Below are 23,034 nucleotides of genomic sequence, written 5' to 3'. Positions count from 1 at the left end.
TATTCCATTGTGGGGATATACCATAATTTGTTTATCCATTCATCTGTTGATGGACACCTTGGTTGTTTCTATCTTTTTGCTATTGAAAACAGTGCTGCAGTGAACATAGGTATGCATGTATTTGTTGGTGTAAAGGCTCTTATTTCTCTAGGATATATTCCAAGGAGTGGGATTGCTGGATCCTATGGTAGTTCTATTTCTGGCTTTATAAGGAAGTGCCAAATCAATTTCCAAAGTGGTTGTACCATTTTACATTCCCACCAGCAGTGTATGTTTTCCAGTCTCTCCACAACCTCTCCAACATTTATTATTTTGTGTTTTTTGGATTAATGCCAGCCTTGTTGGAGTGAGATGGAATCTCATTGTAGTTTTGACTTGCATTTTTCTAATGGCTAATAATCATGAGCGGTTCCTCATGGATCTGTTAGCTGCCTCAATGCCTTCTTTGGTGAGGTGCCTGTTCATATCCTCTGCCCATTTTTAAATTGGGTTATTTGTTCTTTTGTTGTTGAGTTTTTGCAGTATCATATAGATTTTAGAGATGAGACGCTGATCAGATTTGTCACAGCAAAAACTCTTTCCCCAGTCTGTAGGTAATCTTTTTACTCTTTTGGTGAAGTCTTTGTATGAGCATAGATGTTTGATTTTTAGGAGCTCCCGGTTATCTAGTTTCTCTTCTGGTGTTTGTGCATTGTTAGTAATGTTTCGTATAGTGTTTATGCCATGTATTAGAGCTCCTAGCATTGTCGCTATTTTTTCTTCCATGATCTTTATCGTTTCAGATTTTATATTTAGGTCTTTGATCCATTTTGAGTTCATTTTTGTGCATGTTGTGAGGTGTGGGTCTTGTTTCATTTTTTTGCAGAAGGGTATCCAGTTATGACTGTCTTCCCCATTTAACGGATTCGGGCCTTTGTCAAATATCAGCTTCTAGCTTTTCCTGAGAACTTCTTTTTATCTGCTGAGTTCCTTTGACCCATATCCTTGAAAGTAGAATTTAGGAGTTCAGAAGGGGGAGAAAGGAGAAAGATTCACCTAAAACCAGAGGAGTTGCATGAGCCTCTTCTTGGCCATGTGAGGCTTGTATGTTCTCACACACCAGGTGAGCAAATCTGTGTGTTTCCTGCCCACCCAGCTGAGTTAGAGTCTTCAGTTGCTTCTTCTTCCCCTTCTCTGTCAGTGCCCAGCAGACATGAGTCAGCAGGTGGTCCTCTGAGAGCCCCTCATCTCCTCCCACCCCTGCCCCCGCACTGACCTTGCCTTCCTATTTATCTTTCAGGTTCCCCATCCCTTCGGGCTTATCCCCTTCTCTCAGTCATCACCCGGCAGCCCACAGTCATCTCCCACCTGGTCCCTGCCACCCCAGGAATCGCCCAAGTGTTGTCCCACCACCCGGCCACCGAGGCCGCTCCTGTGGAAGCCCCAGGTGGCGAGGCTCTGGCCAGCAGTGAGTCAGAGACTGAGCAGCCGACACCCCGGCAGAAGAAGCCCCGCCGCAGCCGCACCATCTTCACTGAGCTGCAGCTCATGGGTTTGGAGAAGAAATTCCAGAAGCAGAAGTACTTGTCCACCCCAGACAGGTGAGAACATGGGGAAGGGAGGGGGGTCCCCAGTTAGGCCCATGAGAAGGGGAGACTCCCTTCACTCTCAGTGTGGGATATTGGCTGAAGAGCACTGTTTCAGAGTCAGGATACTATGGCAGTATTCCTTGGCTCAAGTAGCCTCAGCCCAGCCCCACAATAATACATCACACATAGCCTCCAAGAGTCCCACCTGTTGCTGAATCTGTACCCTACCTATCTCCGTGTTGTAGCCTAACAGGCAAGGTAAAGTTGAAGAAGTGGTTGCCCAGGGTCTCATCTGGGTAACAGGTTTGGTTTTTAAAGCCACTCACTCTTAGCATCAGATACAGTGTGACTAGGTCTGGAATTGGGATCCATGATCTCCTTAATCTTCTCCCCACCCTTCCAGCTCCCAACTGTGCCAAGACTCACTGGGCTGACTCTTGCTTGGAAAGGGCTGAATTGGTCTCAGTTGAGGAGGTGTCAGATGTCTTAATGAATTTGGTGGCTCTCAAGTCAGAACCACTTGGCTGAGACTGAGAAGGACCTGAAATGAGAGTTCCTTCGTAAAACCCTTTTGAGACTCAGATCAGGGAGGCTTTGACCTTTGTGTTTCTCTGAGGCTTTAATACCAAACCAAAAACACCAAACCCATTACCATGGAGTCAATTCCAACTTATAGCGAGTAGAGTAGAACTGACCCCTAAGGTTTCCAAGGAGTGGCTGGTGGATTCGAACTGCTGACCTTTTGGTTAGCAGCCAATCTCTTAACCACTTTAATTTACCATCTTAACTGCAAAATATGAATGAGTGTGTTTTGTTCATTCACACTCCAGAGGATGACTGAGGTAATGTGTGATCCTGCTTACTGAGGGGATTTTCTATTCCTTGTTTCTCTTTCTTCTTTATGCACTTTTGTCAATGAGTAGGCAGAAAAAAAAGTCAGAAATGAAACTCAGATATATCCCTTCAGCTATTTAGTATCTGTTCTGATACAAACTCAGTGAGAGACAAGTCTGAAATTTACCAACTCAAAGGAATTTGTCTACTGATTCGGTTAATCAAGCACGCACCAAGCCGTGTCTTCTTTGAGGCAGGCACTGTGTGAGGAATATGGGTATAGAGAGAAAGTCCTGCTCTAAAGGAGATCACAGGGGAGGAAGTCACTACCAGTAACTACAGTGTGAGGGCTGAGGTGGTTCACTGGTAGATTTCTTGCCTTCCAGGCAGGAGACCCAGTTTCAATTCCTGGCCAGTGTACCTCATGCTCAGGCCTCACCTGTCTGTCAGTGCATGTTGCTCAGATGCTGAACAGGTTTCAGCAGAGCTTCTAGACAAAGACAGACTAGGAAGAAAGGCCAGGTGATCCACAAATTAAAGCCCTGTGGATCACAGCAGTCTAATCCCATCGTGCATGCGGTGGTCATGAGTCAGGCCGACTTGATGGCAGCCAACAGCAACATACAGCAAGCTAGGTGCTGAAGATGGTATGGTCCCGAGGGCCGTGGGGCCACAGAGATACAGCTAAATGTACCAGAAGGGCTAGGGAAGGCTTCTCAGAGAAGGGGTCATTTGAGCAGACTGTTGATCCCTAGAGGGAAAGAGCACTCCACACAGAGGTAATGCCACCCACAGAGGCACAGAGCATATCTCACCGGGCATGTCCAGGTGCTGCACGTGGTCGAGACAGCTCCAGCTTAAGGTGGGAGCGGAAAGGTGAGGGAGATGAGGCTGAAAAGCTGGGAAGGGTCAGTTTGGTAAGGACGCTGTGTGCTGGGCTAAGGAATATGGCCCTTGTCGTTTATGCAGTCAGCAGCCATGAAGGGCTAGAAGTGGCATGACCGCGTTTACATTTTAGAGTGGTCACGTTGGTGGCCATGATTGACTAGAGAGGGGAGAGTTAGAATAGGGAAACGAAGTTGGAGAGTGCCTGAGAATAGCTATTGAGGACCTGAATCAAGGTGGTGACAGCGGGGACAGAGAAGAAAGAAGAGATTAGAAAGCCATGTTGAAGATGGAGTGGGCAGAATCGATGTCGTTGTGAGGAAGTGAGAAGAGAATTGAGAATTCCGTGGTCCCTGAGTCAGACAACAGGTAGATTACAGTAGCATTCGCTGAAGTCAGAGTGCAGAGGACAGAGTGGGTTTGGTAGGGGAAGAGTAAGTCTGTTCTGGACAAGTTGCATTTGGGGTGCCCCCAGGCAGACAGAAGAGGCAGGCCTGTGAACAGGGGGTTAACTCAGTGGGATTCCCTTGTTTTTAAATAGCTATTTTTTTATGCCCTCCTGCCCCCCAGTATGTAATTGAGAGCCTAATGTACTTTTCCTTAGCAGGTGGCATGAGCATCATAGTTTATGAACTGTGTGGTGCTATGTCCAGAGGGCTTCAGCATGTGTGGGTGAAATGTCAGGCTTAATTTTGAAAAGTCAGAGAAATTTTTTATAGAAATGTTAGTTTCCAAAAAGCCTCCTGGGGCTTCCTGGTACCTGCCCAGGCATCGCTCAGGTGACCTGCACAGCACTGATTCACTTGCCTGGGGAGGAGGACACCATCTAGCTGGCACCGAAGCTGCTGCCTTAATCCACCCTCTCACATGTTCCTCACCTCTGTACGTGACCAGGGCCATGAGCACTCCCTCCTCCCTCCACCTGTTCCCTCCTCCTCATTGTTTGTTTCTTCCGTTTCCTAGGTGACCCCGTTTGATCGAATATGCAGGGAAGTGAGAATTTGTAACGGTGGCAGGTAATGAGAGAAGGCTGATGACAGTGAAGTGTGTTTCTATAGCCAGAGTGAGTCAAGGATGCATTTTTCCCAAGTGAGCTCACACGGTTTGCTAAGGCCTCTGCAGAGTTGTGCACTGAGCCTTCCATTGATTAATGCACCTGCTGACCTCAGGTGACCGGGCTAGGCAGGCACAACGCTAGCTAGCAGGAGACCATCTCCAGGGAGACCTGGGAGCCCAGACGTCTGGGGATTGGCCTCCTGGGTTCCTGGTCTTTCAGTGAGTTTCTGCAGTGCTCTGTTCATGGAAGAGCTAAGTGTTATTGGCACCGGGAATTTATTAGCTTCAGTGTGTTATTGACTTTCAGTTAAACTGTCATCTTTCAGCAGCTGTCCTACGTGAATGCAGATTTAAGGCAGGTTCAGCATGCCTTGAAGGGAGACTCTGTTTTTATGGTTGGAGATTTGAATTGTGTGCTTTGGTCAGAGCAGGAGGGCTGGACAGCTGCACTGGGAGTACCAGGGGTTTGCATCTGGAACTTTAGGTGCTTGTACCCACTGGTCTTCCTTATGGTTAGATGCTCCTCTTTACTCCTGCAGCTGCAGACTCCCACCTGAGACTCCTTATAACTCAGGCTCGTGGCTGTGCAGGCCTGTGTGAGATAATGGGCCTGAGATCCACAAATCACAGTCCTCAGATCACTGGGAACCTTCAAAACGTGTTGTCCACTGCCCAAGCTGTATCAGGCAAGGGTGGTCACCCCAAGTTCTGCATTAGAGGTCCACACTGCTTCAGTGACCAGGGCTGGAGCCACTCATGGAGGTGGTCCTTCCAGCTGGTGCTAAGGTAGTCCTGGGGTTTGTATCAACACTGGGCATCAGTCGAGTGGGAGGCTGGCTGCACACTTCCCTTTCTCATTCCACAGGCTCCTCTCACCTTGTTTGCTGCTCCCTGTGGTGCAGCATACCTGCATTGTTTCCACCAAAGGCTAAGCAAGAGCTTTCCTTTGAGAAATCCAGTTTGTACAAAAATGTTGTAGGTGGGGTGTCTTAGTCATCTAGTGCTTCTGTAACAGAAATACTACTAGTGAATGACTTTAACCAAGAGAAATTTATTCTGTCACATTCTAGTAGGCTACAGGTCCAAATTCAGGGTGCCAGCTCCAGGGGAAGGCTTTCTCTCTCCGTCGGCTCTGGAGGAAGGACCTTATCACCAATTTTCCCCTGGTTGAGGAGCTTCTCAGTGCTGCTGCTTTCTTGGTGGTATAAGGTCCCCATGTCTGTCTGTTTGCTTCTCTCTTGTATATCTCAAAAGAGATTGGCTTAAGACACTGTCTAATCTTGTAGATCTCATCAATATAACTGCTGCTTATTCATCTGCTTAAACGTCGTAGTGATAGGATTTATAACACGTAGGGAAATCACATCGGATGACAAAATGGTAGACAGTCATACAATACTGGGAATCATAACCTAGTCAAGGTGACATATTTTGGGGGGACACAATTCAATCCATGACATGGGGCAAGTCCCTGTGCAGGAGGTAGCGTAGAATCAGACATGGGGGATTTGAATCCCAGCTCTGCCCTTACTCTTCACAGTGGCTAAAGCACTTGGCTGCTAATTGAAAGGTCAGCAGTTCAAATCCACCAACTGCTCTGAGGGAGAAAGAGGTGGCAGGCTGCTTCCATGAAGATTTATGGACTTCGAAACCCTATGGGGCAGTTCTACTCTGTCCTGTAGGGTCACTATGAGTTGGAATTGACTTGACAGCACTGGGTTTGGTTTTTTGGTTCCACCCTTGCTAGGTTTGTCTTCCAGGGGTCAGCAGACTTTATCTGTAAAGGGCCCATAGATAGTAAATACTTGAGGCTTTATAGACCGTATGTTCTGTCACAACTCAGTTCTGCCTTTGAAGTGCAAAAGCAGCAGTAGACAAATACGTAGACAGATGGGCGTGTCTGTGTTTCAATAAAGCTTTATTTAAAAAGCAGACAGTAGGCAGGCTTAGGCCCATGGGTCATAGTTTGCTGAGATCCCTCGTCTGTAAAATGGGAATCATTATACCCACCTCACAGTGTTGTGAAAGAATAAACAAGACAGCACATATCAGGGGCTCAGCATAGAGCCTGGTATGCACGTGGTGCTCATGAAATAGATGTTTTAACTTGGCAGTAGCTCCACCTGCGCTTCTCAGGACTTTCTGGACTGACGTTAAGGTCTTTTCAGAGAGATGCAGAACCATGACTGGCAGCAGAATGAAAAGCAGGGGGTGGGCTACAGGTTAATGTTCCTTTTGGAGTCTGGCGTTATAGCAGTTTAGGGCAGCCACAGTGAATTGATCAGTCAATCAATAAGTATTTTTGAGGCCTTTGCTCTGGATTTCACAATGTGATAGCTCGTTAGTGGGTATAAAAGAAGTGGAAGACATCCTCTGACAGGCTAGTTAGGGAGGCAGGAACAACATGTGAAGCTGTTAGGAAACAGAACGCCAGCCTGTCTGGGTGGCTGCTGGCCCCTGGGAGGAGGGAGCAAGGGAGCCAGTTGTGGGTGAGCCGCGGGGACCTGGGAGGCTGACCTGTGGGAGGGCGAACTTGAACTGGATCTGGAGGGATTTCAATAAGGGAATATGGCTTTGCCTTTTATTTCCAGTCTGGACTTTGGGTTAGAGTCCTCATTTTGCACCGGGTCAGAGTGAAAACTATGTCAGGAACAGACTTTGTAACGAAGGTGCAGAAGCCCGTTCAGATCCAGTTTGGATAGTGTTCCCAGGATGAGGATCGCCCCAGATGCCCTGGGTCATAGGCATCTGTTTCTTACTGTCCCAGGGTTTCATCCACAGAACCCTGGGGAGAGAAAGGCCCTTTCAGGAAGAGTTGGTTTCTTGGAGGAAGTCCTCACTCTGGTAACGAGTGCCTGGAGCTAGCCACTAGACCCTGTCTCTAACTGCCCTTTCTCTCCCTTCCTCATCCTCATCACCCTCACCATTGGAGGATCCTTTGTATCTCTTGCCTTCCAGGTTGGACTTGGCCCAGTCTCTTGGACTCACTCAACTGCAGGTGAAGACGTGGTATCAGAATCGCAGGATGAAATGGAAGAAAATGGTAAGAAAGAGAAGAGTGAATCTAACCCCTGCCCAGCATGGTGAGGCAAATTCTTACCACAGGGGCTGGCAGGAAGACAGGAAAGACCAGTGGGTGGCTTGTGCTCCAGAGACGGGAAGGCCTTTGAGATGCTGGCTGGGAGTGAGGCTGTTTGAACTGTAAGATAAGCCATCTCCTGACCTGGATTTCGTAACCAAAAGGATAATGTTTTCACAGTTTCCTTAAAATTACAAGACAAAACCCACAAGCTTCCCAGTTGCTTATTTTAACCCCACCTGCAAACTTTTTCAAAGAACTTCCTCCCCCTCCCACCAATAGCTAAGAATAGTCTCAAGTGCTCTGTTTGTAATGACATACGGGGCGCATCTGTTTTTTTAGCTGTGTGTCTGCTAATGCAGTGATTCTCTAATTTAGTATGGGCATCAGAACAACAGGAATAGTAACCTGATATGGTAATCGATAGTAGGTCCCATCCCGGGATTCTGATTCCCGAAGTCTGTGACAGGCCTGGGATTATGCATGCTAACAAGCACCCAGGTTCTTTTTGATGTATAATGACTATGGTTTCCGTAATATGGCTCTGGTGCCTAGCTAATGAATATTTCCATCTTTGGTATTTCCATCTACTTGTTAGAATAAACATCTCTACATTTTAGGGACTCAGAACCACATAGAAGTTTATCTTTTTTTTTTTTTTTAAATCAAAAGAGACCAAACCCGTTGCTGTGGAGTCAATTCCGACTCATAGCAACTCTATAAGACAAAGTAGAACTGCCCACCTTTTGGTTAGCAGCTGAATGCTTGACCACTGGCACCATCAGGACTTTTTTTTTTTAAAGCACTTTTAAATCCAAGGTAGTTGATTGTTTCATTTCTCAGTTTTGTAAACCGCAAGGGACAAGGTCAAAGCCCAGAGAAAAGATGAAGGTGAGTAAGGGTGAGGAAACCTGCTGTGTTCTTCAGAGACCAGGGGCTCAGACGGAGCCTTTTGACAACCTCACTGAACCTTACTGGTCCTTCTCTCATACGGACCAGGTGTTCCATACCTGCCTGGAGGACACTCTGATTTGCTAAACGATCTGCCATGAGCCACATTTCCTGGTGTTTCAAGGACTGAAATACTGTTCTTTTTAGTGTAATGCAATAACAGAGCCCCTTCTCTCCCCACTTTTTAGGGAAAAAAAGATAATGAATAGACATTTTCTCAGTTTTGTGTTTATGTCCAATAATTAAAAAAAAAAACCTTTTGGTTCTTGCTCTATTCTTTGCTATTGTCTGCTAGCAATAAGGAGAGAAAAAAATAAATGAAAGAAATTACAAATGAATACTAATGGAAAGTACTAGGAAAAAGTCAATTAGCAGCATTTAATATATATCCCAGGGAAGAGTCCTGGGAAAATCTCACTTCCTCTGGCAGGACCTGACCCTGAGATGGAAGGATTTTCCAGTGGAGGCAGACTGGGCTCCTGATGTGCTCAGGGAGGGAGGCAGGGATGCCAGTGGCCTGTACAAGCACATGCTATTGCGTGAATCAACACATACATATTGAAGTGTCTCTTTTGAACCAAGCTCTGTCCTCGGTACTACAGGAAGTAAAGACAAAATATCATCCCTGCTTTCTTGGAGTTGATGATCTGTTTGGGGAAATGGCACAGGAAGCAGCTAGGGAGCACATTATAATTATGTGCTGGGTGGTTGATTATAGACCTAAAAAAAAAAAAAAAATTAGACCTACACACCCATAAAAGTTCAGAGGAGAGCTGATGGGAAGGTTGCAAGGAGAAGGTGAAGTGGAAGGATGGGTGGGCTTCAGTGAAGTACGCAGTCATTCCAGGAGAAGGTGAAGTGGAAGGAAGGGTGGGATTCAGTGCAGTACACAGCCATTCCAGAAACTCTAGAAACTTAAGACACACATGAAACTTACAGTGGGAACCTTTGAGGGGACTGAGCTCCAGAAGAGCCAGGTTTGGGACTTAAAAGTACTGGCTGTGTTCCCAGGCTTGCCTGGCTGATTTTCGGGAAGTTCTCTCACTGCTTCCTGTGCAGGTTCCACAGCCCACCTCCTTCCTCGTCAGTCATCATCATCATCAAAATCAATGTCTCTGGAGTGGCAGAGGCATTGTTGAAATTGCTTGTCGGCAGTCTTTTCGTAAGTCAGGTGATTAAGGCACTGACAGCCCACCGCTCCGGCCAGAGCCATCCAGTGTGGTAGGACACTGTGTGTGCCTTTGCCTCTGTCTCTGACGTCACTTGTTTTTCACCAGCCACTGTGCTGCCGGCAGTGCTGTGGGCCAGGTTTTAATGGTTATCCCCACTGTATAAGACAAAATGAAGGTAACTCAGCAGATTTACCTCAGAGCAAATCCAACAGGCCAGCCAAACTCGGGACCCTGTAGGAAACCAGAGTACCAAGCTCATTTTAGCAATAATTTATTGAGTACTTACTTTCACCAAGCAATGGTAATGCAAAGATAAGAGGTGAACACATCCATTCAAAAAAAAGGTACTCAGTCAAAAGTGGGAGACAGAGCTGTACTCTGGTAGTATCCAGTGTGATTTGGGCACAGCTGAAGGATTTACAGGACACAGAATCGGTATAGAGAAAGGGGGGTGGGGTTTGTGGATCAATAGAAATGTGCCAAGTGAAGTGGGAGGGTGTTCCAGGCAGAAGTCCCTGGGGGATTGGAAGTCCTTTAACATGGCAGAAGCTAACATGTGAAGGATGTGTTCAGCTGTGGGTCTGAGTTCTGACTCCCTCAGAACAGGGAGGCATTGTTAGGATTCTGATTGCTTCATATGTTTTCCTGCTGAAACTCTTTCAAGGCTCTATCTCTTCAGGTACTCTGGAGGAAAAGAAAGAGATAATTGTGTAATAAAGATGTCTCAAGGCTAGTAACCTAATTGGAACTGGAAAAAGATTAGCACTTGATTCTCAGTTATTCAGATGGCTGCCAGGAACATTACTGCCAGAACCAAGATAGCATCTCTTGACTAGTTTTTACCAGTCAGCATTTATAACCTATAGCGGGTTGGGTAAATTTAACCTTGCACATTAGATAGGGCATTCACCCTCTATTCCATTTTTCTTGGCTTTGCTTCCAGTAGGACCCACACTGTGTTGCAGCTGGCCAAGGTTACTCCATTACTCAGTGGTCTTCAGCTCTAGAATAAACTTCTGTTCTGTGAGAGGATCCAAATGGACATAAACCATCTTTCTCTTCCAGTCACACAACTGGGTGGGCCTCACACCATGCTATAATTATCATTCACACCAAAAATCTCCAAATAGCCAACAGGTCCATGAAATTGCTACCAGTTGCTAGCTGCAGCCTTGAGCAGGTTGCTTAACCTCTGTGTGCTTGTTTCCTCATCAGTAAAATGCAAAATATTTATCTTATAGTGTTGTGGTATTAACTGAGATTATCTCTGTGAAGCACTTTAGAACACTGCCTGCCACATAGCATGCAGACAAGAAATGTTCACTGCTGTTACTATTATTCTTCTTCATCTGTCTACAAAGTCCGTGTCTCCAAATAATCCAGATTTTTGGAGGCCAGGATAGAGCCGAAAGTGAATTCCGCAAGTCCCTGGAGCTCTGAGCTTTTCAGTGGCTGTTTCTTGTCTGAAAAATGAGGGCATGGAAGTTCCTCCCTGTGCTGACATTCACATTGCCCTCCCCAGTCGCCTACCCCCAACCCCTGCCTCTGGGGCAGACTCATCTAAGCCCCTCGAAAAGGGAGCAAAAGGCCTTGTCTTTACGTTTTTAGGAACAGACCATTGAACATCTTATTTCACAGCTCTGGGAGGGCTGTCAGCAGGAGGGGTAACAAGTCAATGGCATATTAGGTGCCTTTCTGAGAAGCAGAGATAGGCGTGTGGCCATGGGTCGTGTGGCCTCTCTGGACAAGGGAACTACACTAAATTGGCTCTAGGAATAATTGGGGCAGTGGGGTGGGGTCCTGGCCGAAGGGCCACAGGGTGCATGAGACTGCGTGCCCATGAGTGGGGTGGGGTGAGGTAATTGCATGTTTCAGATGTGCTGGAAGGCAGAGGGCCAGAGATCAAGTGCAGAGTGCAGCCAGGAGGGTAGTTATCTCCTAATTATTGCTCGTGCTGGAATGTTTTATTCCACTCAGAAAATGGTTTGTTTGTTTTGGTTTTTGGTGTTGTAGGCAGGCAGCCAGGTGGGGCCATCCAGGCTGTGTGGGTGGTGTTTTCTAATTGTTGGGGCTGGGTGTACGTTTGCTATTAGGTGGCTTCTTCAGACCTGCCCGTGTAGGACTTGATTGCTGCATGGGGTGACTTCATTTGTATAATCTCTTTCATTCTGAGTGGAGCTGCTTTCAACATGCAAATTCCGTCTTGGCACATTTGGGTGCTTTTGAAAGCCTGTGTACAGACTGAAATCAAAATCAAGTACTGACTTATGTGACAAGGAACAGGGACATCTTCTCCCCAGAAGTGGATTCTGTCAGTAACAGTAACAGTGTCTGCACCTGTTAAAGGGCCTCCTCACGTCTGTGTGTTTGCTATTTGCTGTTTGGGTGATGTCTTAGTTATCTAGAGCTGCTGTAACAGAAATACCACAGTGGACGGCTTTAACAAAGAGAAATTTATTTCCTCACGGTAAAGGAGGCTAAAAGTTCAAATTCAGGGTGCCAGCTCTAGGAGAAGGCTTTTTCTCTCCATCAGCTCTGGAGGAAGGTCTTTGTCCTCAATCTTCCCCTGATTGAGTAGCTTCTCCGTGCAGGGACCCTGGGTCCAAAGGACATGCTCTGCCCCTGGCACTGCTTTCTTGGTGGTATGAGGTCCCCCTGTCTCTCTGCTCTTCCCTTTTTTTATATCTCAAGAGATTGCCTCAAGACACAATCCAATCTTGTAGATTGAGTCCTGCCACACTAACAACTGGCGTCCACCCTCCCTCATTAACATCACAGAGGTAGGATTTACAACACATAGGACAATCACATCAGATGACAAAATGGTGGACAATCACACAATACCAGGAATCACGGCCCAGCCAAACTGGTACACATATTTTTGGGGGGACATAATTCCAATCCATGACAGGCGAGAAGTACAGTGGCTAAGCAGGTTTCCAGCTAAAATGAGGCATTAGTTGAGGCAAGAACTTATGATTTTCCTCACACCATACACAAAAATAACTAAAAATGGATCATAGACCTAAAACTGTAAAGCTCTTAGAAGAAAATATAAGTGAATCTTCATGACCTTGGCTTAGGCAAAACCTTTTTAGATATGACACCGAAATCACAAGTGACAAAAAAAAAATAGATAAATTGGACTCCATCAAAATTAAAAACTTGTGTGCTGCAAAGGACAACATCAAGAAAGTGAAAATATAACCCATAAAATAGGAATAAATATTTTCACATCTTATACAACTCAGTAGAAAGATAACACAGTTAAAAAATGGACAAAGGATCTGAATAGACATTTTTCCAAAGAAAAGAAACGGATGACCAATAAACACATGAAAAGATGCTAAATATCATGACTGTGCATCAGAGAAATGCAAATAAAAACCATAATGAGATACTACTTCACATCCACTAGGGTGACTAAAATAAAAAAGATAATAACAAGTGTTGGTGAGGATGTGGAGAATTGGAACCTTCCTACCATTGACACTGCTGGTTGGAATGTAAAATGGTACAACTGCTTTGGAAAAGTCTGGAAGTTCTTCACAAGGTTAAACATGGAGTTATCATATGATGCAGCAATTCCACTCCTAGGTATACACCTAAGAGAAAAAATATATTTACACAAAAACTTGGACATGGGGGCGGGGCTGAGATGGGGGAACAGTCAGACACTTCTGGTGAACCCTCTTACAACAAAGACCCAAAAAACAAGTGAAAAGATTACATTTATGACAAGCTAGAAGCCCTGAACATCAAAGGCAAAGTTAGAAAATGGACTGAGTGGCAGCGGGAGGGAGAGACCGTTCAGAAGCAGAGAGGAATTGGACCTGAATCTCCAGGAACCCTCAGGCACCATTCCCGGAAGCAGCTGCAGCAGGCTGGTGATAGCATTCAACTGCAGTTTCCTTAGGGAGGAACATCCAGCTGCACAGCCTACTCACACCTCTGGTACCAGAGAAGAACGGCACTCTCAGCAAAAGCTCCTGTCCAGGCATAAACGGTTGGTGGACTTTGAATACCTTTCCCCCACTGCGTGGACCTGTGTGGGCCTATTTCAGGAGAATAGGCACTTGTTGGCAGACTGCAACTGTTTCAGCTGTGCAGTGGAGAGGTGGGTGTTTGACGTTTGACACCGCTTTGCCTATTTTAAACAGAGTCCTCACCTACCCATATCAGGGGCCTAAAGACTGGTGGCTCCATTCAGGTCACCCGGCCACCCGTGACTTGGATCCAAGGATAACTGGTATCTCCCAGTCCTTACAACCAAAAGCACTGTGTGCCCAAAGTCCATCTGCAGAACCCACCCACCTGTGTGCTCTAGGGAACAGGGATGTGCTTTCCTCTCAGATACTCGGGGGATGGTTGTCATCCCCTGCCTTGTTCAGAGCATGACCCCCTGCTGCAACCAGATACCGGTACCTACACCGATCACCCCTGTCCCCCTAAGACTGCAGGACAGAGTCTATACCACACACTTGATGACCAACTACCTGGACACCTGAGCTAAATCCATACAAGAAAAGTGAATGGACTCCTAGGCTTCTATACCTGATAACAGCTCTAGCCATCTGGTGACAGGATGTTAGAGCTTCAAAAGTAAAAATAATCAAGGTAGCTCACTCAAGCAACCTATTTGGGCATATCAAAACAAAACAAAGCAAGAAGCTAGGATACAGTAAGCAAACATAAAATAAACTAATACAATAACTTATAGATGGCTTGGAGACAACAGTCAATCTCAAGTTACATAAAGAAGCAGACCATGATTGCTTCAACAAGCTCTCAAAACAGGGAATCAAAGGATCCTCTGGAGAAGGTGCCTTTCTGGAATTATGGGATGCAGAATACAAAAGATGAATATACAGAACTCTTCAAGACATCAAGAACAAGATTAGGAAGGAGATCAGGCAATACACAGAACAAGCCAAGGAACACATAGATAAAGTATTTGAAGAAATTAAAAAGGTTATTCAAGAACATAATGGAAAATTTAATAAGCTGCAAGAATCTCTAGAGAGACAGCAATCATACATTCAGAAGATTAACAATAAAATTACAGAATTAGACAACTGAATAGAAAGCCAGAGGAGCAGAATTGAGGAATTGGAAGGCAGAATTAATGCGATTGAAGGTAAAGCACTTGCCACAATATACTTGAAGAAAAATCAGATAAAATAATTTCAAAAAATGAAGAAACCCTAAAAACCATGTGGGACTCTATCAAGAGAAATAACCTGTGTGTGATTGGAGTACCAGAACAGGAAAGGATAACAGGAAATACAGAGAGAATTGTTGAAGATTTGTTGGCAGAAAACTTTCCTGATATCGTGAAAGGTGAGAAGATATCTATCCAAGATGCTCATTGAACTCCACATAAGGTAGATCTTAAAAGAAATTTACCAAGACATATTATAATCAAACTTGCCAAAACCAAAGATAAAGAGAAAATTTTAAAAGCAGCTAGGGATAAACGAAGAGTCACCTACAAAGGACTGTCAATACGAATAAGCTCAGACTACTCAGCAGAAACCATGCAGGCAAGAAGGCAGTGGGATGACTTAAATAAACCATTGAAGGAAAAAAAATGCCAGCCAAGAATCATTTATCGAGCAAAACTGTCTCTCAAATAAGCAGGCGAAATTAGGACATTTCCAGATAAAGGGAATTTTAGGGAATTCTTAAAAACCAAACCAAAACTACAAGAAATACTAAAGGGAATTCTTTGGTTAGAAAATCAATAATATCAGATATCAACCCAAGACCAGAACACTGGACAGAGCAATCAGATGTCAACCCAGATAGGGAAATCACAAAAATAAATCAACATTAAAATAACGCTCAAAACAGGGAAACAGTGATGTCTTTATGTAAAAGAAGACAACATTAAAACAATAAAGAGGGACTAAGAAATGTAGTCATAGGTCTGTCATATGGAGAGGAGATCAAGGCGATATAAAGAAATAAAAATTAGGTTTAAACTTAGAAAAATAGGGGTAAATATTAAGGTAACCACAAAGGAGACTAACAATCCTACTCATCAAAATAAAATAAAAGAAAAAATAGAGACTTCAGCAGAAACAAAATCAACTACAACGAATAAGAGGAAAAGACAATATATAAACATAAGCTACTCAGCACAAAAAATTAAGTGGGACAGAGAAACTGTCAACAACACACAAAAAAAGACATCAAAATGACAGCACTAAACTCATACCTATTCATAATTACACTGAATGGAAATGGACTAAATGCACCAATACAGAGACAGAGACTGGCAGAGTGGATAATAAAAACATCATCCGGCTATATGCTGCCTTGAAGAGACACACCTTAGTCTCAGAGACACAAACAAACTAAAACTCAAAGGATAGAAAATATATATATATCAAGCAAAGAACATTTCAAAAAGAGCAGGAGTAGCAATATTAATTTCTGACAAAATAGACTTTAAAGTTAAATCCACCACAAAAGATAGGAAGGACACTATATAATGATTCAAGGGACCATGTACCAGGAAGATATTACCATATTAAATATTTATGTACCCAGTGACAGGGCTGCAAGATACATAAAACAAACTCTGACAGCATTGAAAAGTGAGATAGACAGCTCCACAATTATAGTAATAAACTTCAACATACCACTTACGGTAAAGGACAGAACATCCAAAAAGAAGCTCAGTAAAGACACGGAAGATCTAAGTTCCACAATCAACCAACTTGACCTCATAGACATATACAGAACACTCCACCCAATAGCAGCCAAGTATACTTTCTTTTCTAGCGCACGTGGAACATTCTCTAGAATAGACCACATACTAGGTCATAAAGCAAGCCTTAGAAGAATCGAAAACATCGAAATATTAGAAAGCATCTTCTCTGACCATAAGGTCATTAAAGTAGAAATCAATAACAGAAAAAGCAAGGTGAAGAAATCAAACACTTGGAAACTGAACAGTACCCTGCTCAAAAAAGACTGGGTTATAGAAGACATTAAGGATGGAATAAAGAAATTCATAGAAACCAATGAGAATGAAAACACTTTCTATCAGAACCCCTGCGATACAGCGAAAGCAGTGCTCAGAGGTCAATTTATATCAAAAAAATGCACACATACGAAAAGAAGAAAGGGCCAAAATTAAAGAAGTATCCTTACAACTTGAACAAATAGAGAGCAACAAAAGAAACTCTCGGGTACCAGAAGAAAGCAAATAATAAAAGGTAGAGCAGAATTAAATGAAATAGAGAACAGAAAAACAATTGGAAGAATTAACAAGACCAAAAGCTGGTCCTTTGAAAAAATAACAAAATTGACACATCACTGGCCAAAATGACAAAAGAAAAACAGGAGAGGAAGTAAATAACCCTAATAAGAAACGAGATGGGCGATGTCACAACAGACCCAACTGAAATTAAAAGAGTCATATCAGATTACTACGGAAAATTGTACTCTAACAAATTTGAAAACCGAGAAGAAATGGATGAATTTCTAGAAACACACTACCCACCTAAACTAACACAAAGTGAGGTAGAACAAATAAATAAACCCATAACAAAAGAAGGGATTGAAAAGATAATTTAAAAACTCCCAACAACAAAAAAAAAGCCCTGGCTCAGATGACTTCACTGCAGAGTTCTACCAAACTTTCAGAGAAGAGTTAACACCACTACTACTAAAGGTATTTCATTGCATAGAAAAGAATGGAATACTCCCAAACTCATTCTATGAAGCCAGCATATCTCTGATACCAAAACCAGGTAAAGACACCACAAAAAAAGAAAATTACAGACCTATATCCCTCACGAACTTAGATGCAACAATCCTCAACAAAATTCTAGCCAATAGAATTCAACAACATATGAAAAAAATAATTCACCATGACCAAGTGGGATTCATACCAGCTATGCTGGGATGGTTCAACAATAGAAAAACAATCAATGTAACCCATCATATAAATAAAACAAAAGAAAAGAACCACTTGATCTTATCAATTGATGCATAAGAAGGCATTTGACAAAACTCAACACCCATTCATGATAAAAACTCTCAGCAAAATAGAAATAGAAGGAAAATTCCTCAGCATAGTAAAGGGCATTTATTTAAAGCCAACAGTCAACATCATCCTAAATGGAGCAAGTCTAAAAGCATTTGCCTTGAGAATGGGACCCAGACAAGGATGCCCTTTATCACCACTCTTATTCAACATTGTTCTGGAGGTCCTAGCCACAGCAATTAGGCTAGATAAAGAAATAAAGGGCATCCAGATTGGCAAGGAAGAAGTAAAAGTATCTCTATTTGCCGATGACATGATCTTATACACAGAAAACCCTAAAAAATCCTCAAGAAAACTACTGAAACTAATAGAAGAGTTCAGCAAAGTATCAGGATACAAGATAAACATACAAAAATCAGTTGGATTCCTCTACATCAACAAAAAAAATATCGAGGAGGAAATCACCAAATCAATACCATTTACAGTAGCCCCCAAGAAGATAAAATACTTAGAAATAAATCTTACCAGAGACATAAAAGACCTATACAAAGAAAACCACAAGACAGTACTGCAAGAAACCAAAAGAGACCTACATAAGTGGAAGACCATATGTTGCTCATGGATAGGAAGACGTAACATTGTAAAAATGTGTATTTAACCAAAAGCCATCTATAGATAACAATGCAATTCCAATACAATTTCCAATGACATTTTTTGATGAGATGAAGAAACAAATCACCAACTTCATATGGAAGGGAAAGAGACCCTGGATAAGTAAAGCATTACTGAAAAAGAAAAACAAAGTGGAAGGTCTCACTCTACTTGATTTTAGAACCCATTATACTGCCACAGTAGTCAAAACAGCCTGGTACTGGTACAACAACAGATACATAGACCAATGGAACAGAATTGAGAATCCAGATATAAATCCATCCACATATGAGCATCTGATATTGACAAAGGCCCAAAGTCAGTTAAATGGGGAAAAGACAGCCTCTTTAGCAAATGGTGTTGGCATAACCTGATATCCATCTGCAAAAAATAAATAAATAAAAGAAGACCCATACCTCACACCATGCACAAAAACTAACAAAATGGATTTAAGACCTAGATATAAAATCTAAAACTATAAAGATCATGGAAGAAGAAATAGGGACAATGCTAGGAGCCCTAATACATGGCATAAACACTATACAAAACATTATCAACAATGCAGAAGAGAAACTAGATAACTGGGAGCTCCTAAAAATCAAACACCTATGTTCATCTAAAGACTTCCCCAAAAGAATAAAAAAATTACCTACAGACTGGGAAAAAGTTTTTATCTATGACGTTTCCGATCAGCATCTGATCTCTAAAATCTACTGCAAAAACTCAACTACAAAAAGACAAATAACCCAATTAAAAAGTGGGCAAAGGATATGAACAGACACTTCGTTAAAGAAGGCACTCAGGTAGCTAACAGATACATGAAGAAATGCTCTCGATCATTAGCCATTACCCAAAACCCATTGCCGTCGTTAGGAAAATGAAAATCAAAATTACAATGAGATACCATCTCACTCCAACAAGGCTGGCATTAATCCAAAAAACACAAAATAATAAATGTTTGAGAGGTTGTGGAGAGACTGAAACACTTATACACTGCTGGTGGGAATGTAAAATGGTACAGCCACTTTGGAAATCGATTTGGCGCTTCCTTAAAAAGCTTGAAATGGAACTACCATATGATCCAGCAATCCAACTCCTTGAAATATAAGAGAAATAAGAGCCTTTACATGAACAGATATATGCACATGCATGTTCACTGCAGCACTGTTTACAATAGCAAAAACATGGAAGCAACCAAGGTGCCTATCAACGGATGAATGGATAAATAAATTATGGTATATTCACACAATGGAATACTACACATCATTAAAGAACAGTGAGGAATCCGTGAAACATTTCATAACATAGAGGAACCTGGAAGGCATTATGCTTGGTGAACTTAGTCAGTTGCAAAAGGACAAATATTGTATGAGACCACTATTATAAGAACTCAAGAAATAGTTTAAACAGAGAAGAAAATATTCTTTGATGGTTATAAGAGCAGGGAGGAAAGGAGGGAGGGGGGTTTTCACTAATTAGATAGTAGGTAAGAACTATTTTAGGTAAAGGGAAAGACAACACACAATACAGGAGAGGTCAGCACAACTGGACTAAACCAGAAGCAAAGAAGTTTCGTGAATAAACTGAATGCTTGGAAGACCAGCGTAGCAGGGATGGGGGTTTGGGGACCTGGTTTCAGGGGACATCTAGGTCAATTGGCATAATAAAATTTACTAAGACAACATTCTGCATCCCACTTTGGAGAGTAGCATCTGGGGTCTTAAAACACTAGCAAGTGGCCATCTAAGATGCATCAATTTGTCTCAACCCACCTGGAGCAAAGCAGAATGAAGAACACCAAAGACACAAGGTAATTATGAGCCCAAGAGACAGAAAGGGCCACATAAACCAGAGACTGCATCAGCCTGAGACCAGAACTAGATGCTGCACAGCTACAACCAATGACTGTCCTGACAGGGAACACAACAGAGAACCCCTGAGGGAGCAGGAGAGCAGTGGGATGCAGACCCCAAATTCTTATAAAAAGACCAGACTTAATGGTCCAATTGAGACTAGAAGGACCCCAGAGGCCATGGTCCCCAGACCTTCTCTTAGCCCAAGACAGGAACCATTCACAAAGCCAACTCTTTAGACAGGGATTGGACTGGTCTATGGGATAGGAAATGATAGTGGTGAGGAGTGAGCTCCTTCGATGAAGTAGACACATGAGACTATGTGAGCAGCCCCTGTCTGAATAAGAGATGAGAGGGCAGAGAAGGGCAGAAGCTGGCTGAATGGACTCGAAAATAGAGAGTGGAAAGAAGGAGTGTGCAGTCTCAGAGGGAGAGCAGCTAGGAGTATATAGCAAGGTGTATGTAAGTTTTGTATGAGAGACTGACTTGGTTTGTAAACTCTCTGTTAAAGCACAAAAAAATTAAAAAAAAAAAACACACTTGGACATGAATGATCAGCAGTATTATCCACAATAGCTAAATCTAGAAACAACCTAAATGTAAACTGATGATGAATGAACAAAATGTGGTATTTCCATATAATGGAATATTACTTGGCTTTAAAAAAGAATGAAGTACTGATACATGCTGTACAACATGAATAAGCCCTGAAAACATGAGAAATGAGAGTAAAAAAGTCTCAAAAGACCACGTTCTACAGTAAAACCTTTGAAATCTGGCTAATGCAGAGGGTTTATAAGATCAAGCTCTGTGCTCGGAGTTTATAGTCTCGGTGGGGAGAAAATGGCGTACTTCTGCAAAATAGTAAACAAAAATGACAGCAGCTACCTCTTACTGAGTGCTGTCTCTGTGTCAGGAACTGGTCTGGTATTTTTAGATACGTTGTCTCTCTTGGTCACCCTAAAAACATCCTGAGATAAGATGTTATCTCTTGTTTTACAGATCAGGAAACTGAGGGTCAGAGCCTTTAAAGGACTTCCCCAAAGACAAGGCTCATCGATGGAAGAGATGGAATTTAATCTAGTTTTTATGCCTTCAATGCTAGAACTCTTTCTACTATATGCTCTGTTAGTTTGAACAATACAGAACGATATGTTTTATAACCTCCTTTTTTGACTACATAAATCCTTATACATTGCTGAAAATTTAGAAAGTACAGACAAAACATAAAGACAAAAATTAAAAACTATCTGTGATCTTGACATCGTAAACAAGGTGCTATATGGTCTTATGCTGTTTTACAATTTGTTTTCCAAAAAAAAAAAAATACTGATAATATTCCTCATGTTGTTAAATATTCTCCTATATAATAATTGTGATAGTTATATTCTCTGTATTGTATATACCACAATTACCTATCCATTTTGTGACTGGTCCTTTAGGTTGTTTTTCCTCCAATTTTTGCTATGATAGCCAATATGGTGATGAAAGTTTTACATATTAGTCTTCATCTAAGTCTTCAGGATGTCCTAGGACTAAATTTTTAGAAGTGGAATTTCTGTGTCAAAAGGGTATGCACGTTTTAAGGCTTTTGATTTGAGTTCTCAGATTCTTTTGAAGAGACTCTACCAACGACACTTCTACATTAGAGTCTGAGTTTCCATCTCCCTACTTGCTACGAAGAGTGTTGTCTTTTTCTTTTAACTTGGTCACCTTGATAGTTGTCACATCAATATTCTAATTTTAATTTCTTTGCTTATTGCTGAAGTCGAATTTTAACGTTTATGATCATTTTAATAAATGCCCAAAATCTCTGATATTGACCAAAAGTGCATTGAGCATTTAGACAGTGAAGAGGTCTTTGTAGGCTGGCAGTGATGAATCCGATAATACTTTTTCCAAACCCTTTGACTTCACTATAGGGCAGTTCTACTCTGTCTTACGGGATCACTGTGAGTCAGAGTCAACTCGCTGGCAGCAGGTTTGATTATGACTTCACTGATGGGAAGAAATTGTTTGTGTGGTGTGTGAGGTTTTATTGGGGAGCTGGACAGTGGAGGGAGGTGGTTTCCCAGATTTATTAACTGTTTTTCTCCCACACAGGTTCTTAAAGGTGGACAGGAAGCGCCCACCAAACCCAAAGGTCGTCCCAAGAAGAACTCCATCCCCACATCAGAAGAGATTGAAGCTGAAGAGAAGATGAACAGCCAGGCCCAGAGCCAGCAACACCCGGAACCCTCTCAGGGGTCTGAGGGACCCCATGACCCAGAGGAACCAAAGGCATGCGATGTCCCCTTACAGGTGACAGAGCCCAGCGGCCAGCCCCAGGAGTTGCCAATAACTTCTTTGGAACCCCCACCATCAAGCTAAAAATAAAACTCTTTTGAGGGGACAGGGGAGATTGGGAAGAAGGGAAAAAAAAAGAGAAGGCAAGGAAAATAGGGAGAGAAAAACTTCCAAAAGACAAAGCCTGGTCAACTTGGGGAGAAGAGACCCATCGTCTCCCTCCCTCCCACCGTTCTCACTGGTGTTTTCATGGCAAGCATTTGGTGGAGACTTGCTTGTCTTAGGCTTTTCTTGTACAGAGAGGCTGCTTTAGCCACGGGATGCCCTTGATTAAGGGAGACAGCTCTTGGAACTGCCTGTCCCAGACAGGGGAGCCAGCTGCGGGGCTGGGTGCACATACCTGGCCCACAGGGAGACTGTGCTAGCTTGTTCCTCTGCCAGCTCTGGGCAGCAGAGAGATGTGGAGGGACGTGAGCAGCAGGCCCAGGATCCTTGCTGACTCAGCACTTAATTTCTGTAGTTTTACAAGAGAATTTAATGTTTTGGTTGTTTTTTTGCAGGGGGGCGGGGGTTGGTGAGGGTGGGCAAAACAAGAGTTGGGGGAAGAGGGTCCTGAGTTATCGGAGTTGTTTCTGAATGAAGTTTGTGTTTGTTTAAAGACACGTGTGCCTTTGTAGCCATTACAAGATGGTCAGGTGAC

At 43.0% G+C, this 23,034-nt stretch overlaps 1 protein-coding gene across 1 annotated transcript in view; it reads left to right on the top strand.

The window, feature by feature from the left end:
• BARX2 (BARX homeobox 2) overlaps positions 1–22,765 on the top strand; it is a 95,618-nt gene extending 72,853 nt beyond the window's left edge. Inside the window, exons 2-4 of the mRNA XM_003417472.4 lie at positions 1,280–1,580; positions 7,302–7,386; positions 22,152–22,765. Coding sequence (XP_003417520.1) covers positions 1,280–1,580; positions 7,302–7,386; positions 22,152–22,418 — 653 coding nt within the window. The 3' untranslated portion in view covers positions 22,419–22,765. The remainder of the gene's footprint in view (positions 1–1,279; positions 1,581–7,301; positions 7,387–22,151) is intronic.
• Positions 22,766–23,034: the final 269 nt, after the last annotated feature.

This window comes from Loxodonta africana, chromosome 15, assembly GCF_030014295.1.
Source record: "Loxodonta africana isolate mLoxAfr1 chromosome 15, mLoxAfr1.hap2, whole genome shotgun sequence".
Classification (NCBI taxonomy): domain Eukaryota; kingdom Metazoa; phylum Chordata; class Mammalia; order Proboscidea; family Elephantidae; genus Loxodonta; species Loxodonta africana.
The sequence above is the reverse complement of the archived record's forward strand: the minus strand, read 5'-3'. Positions and strand labels throughout refer to the sequence as shown.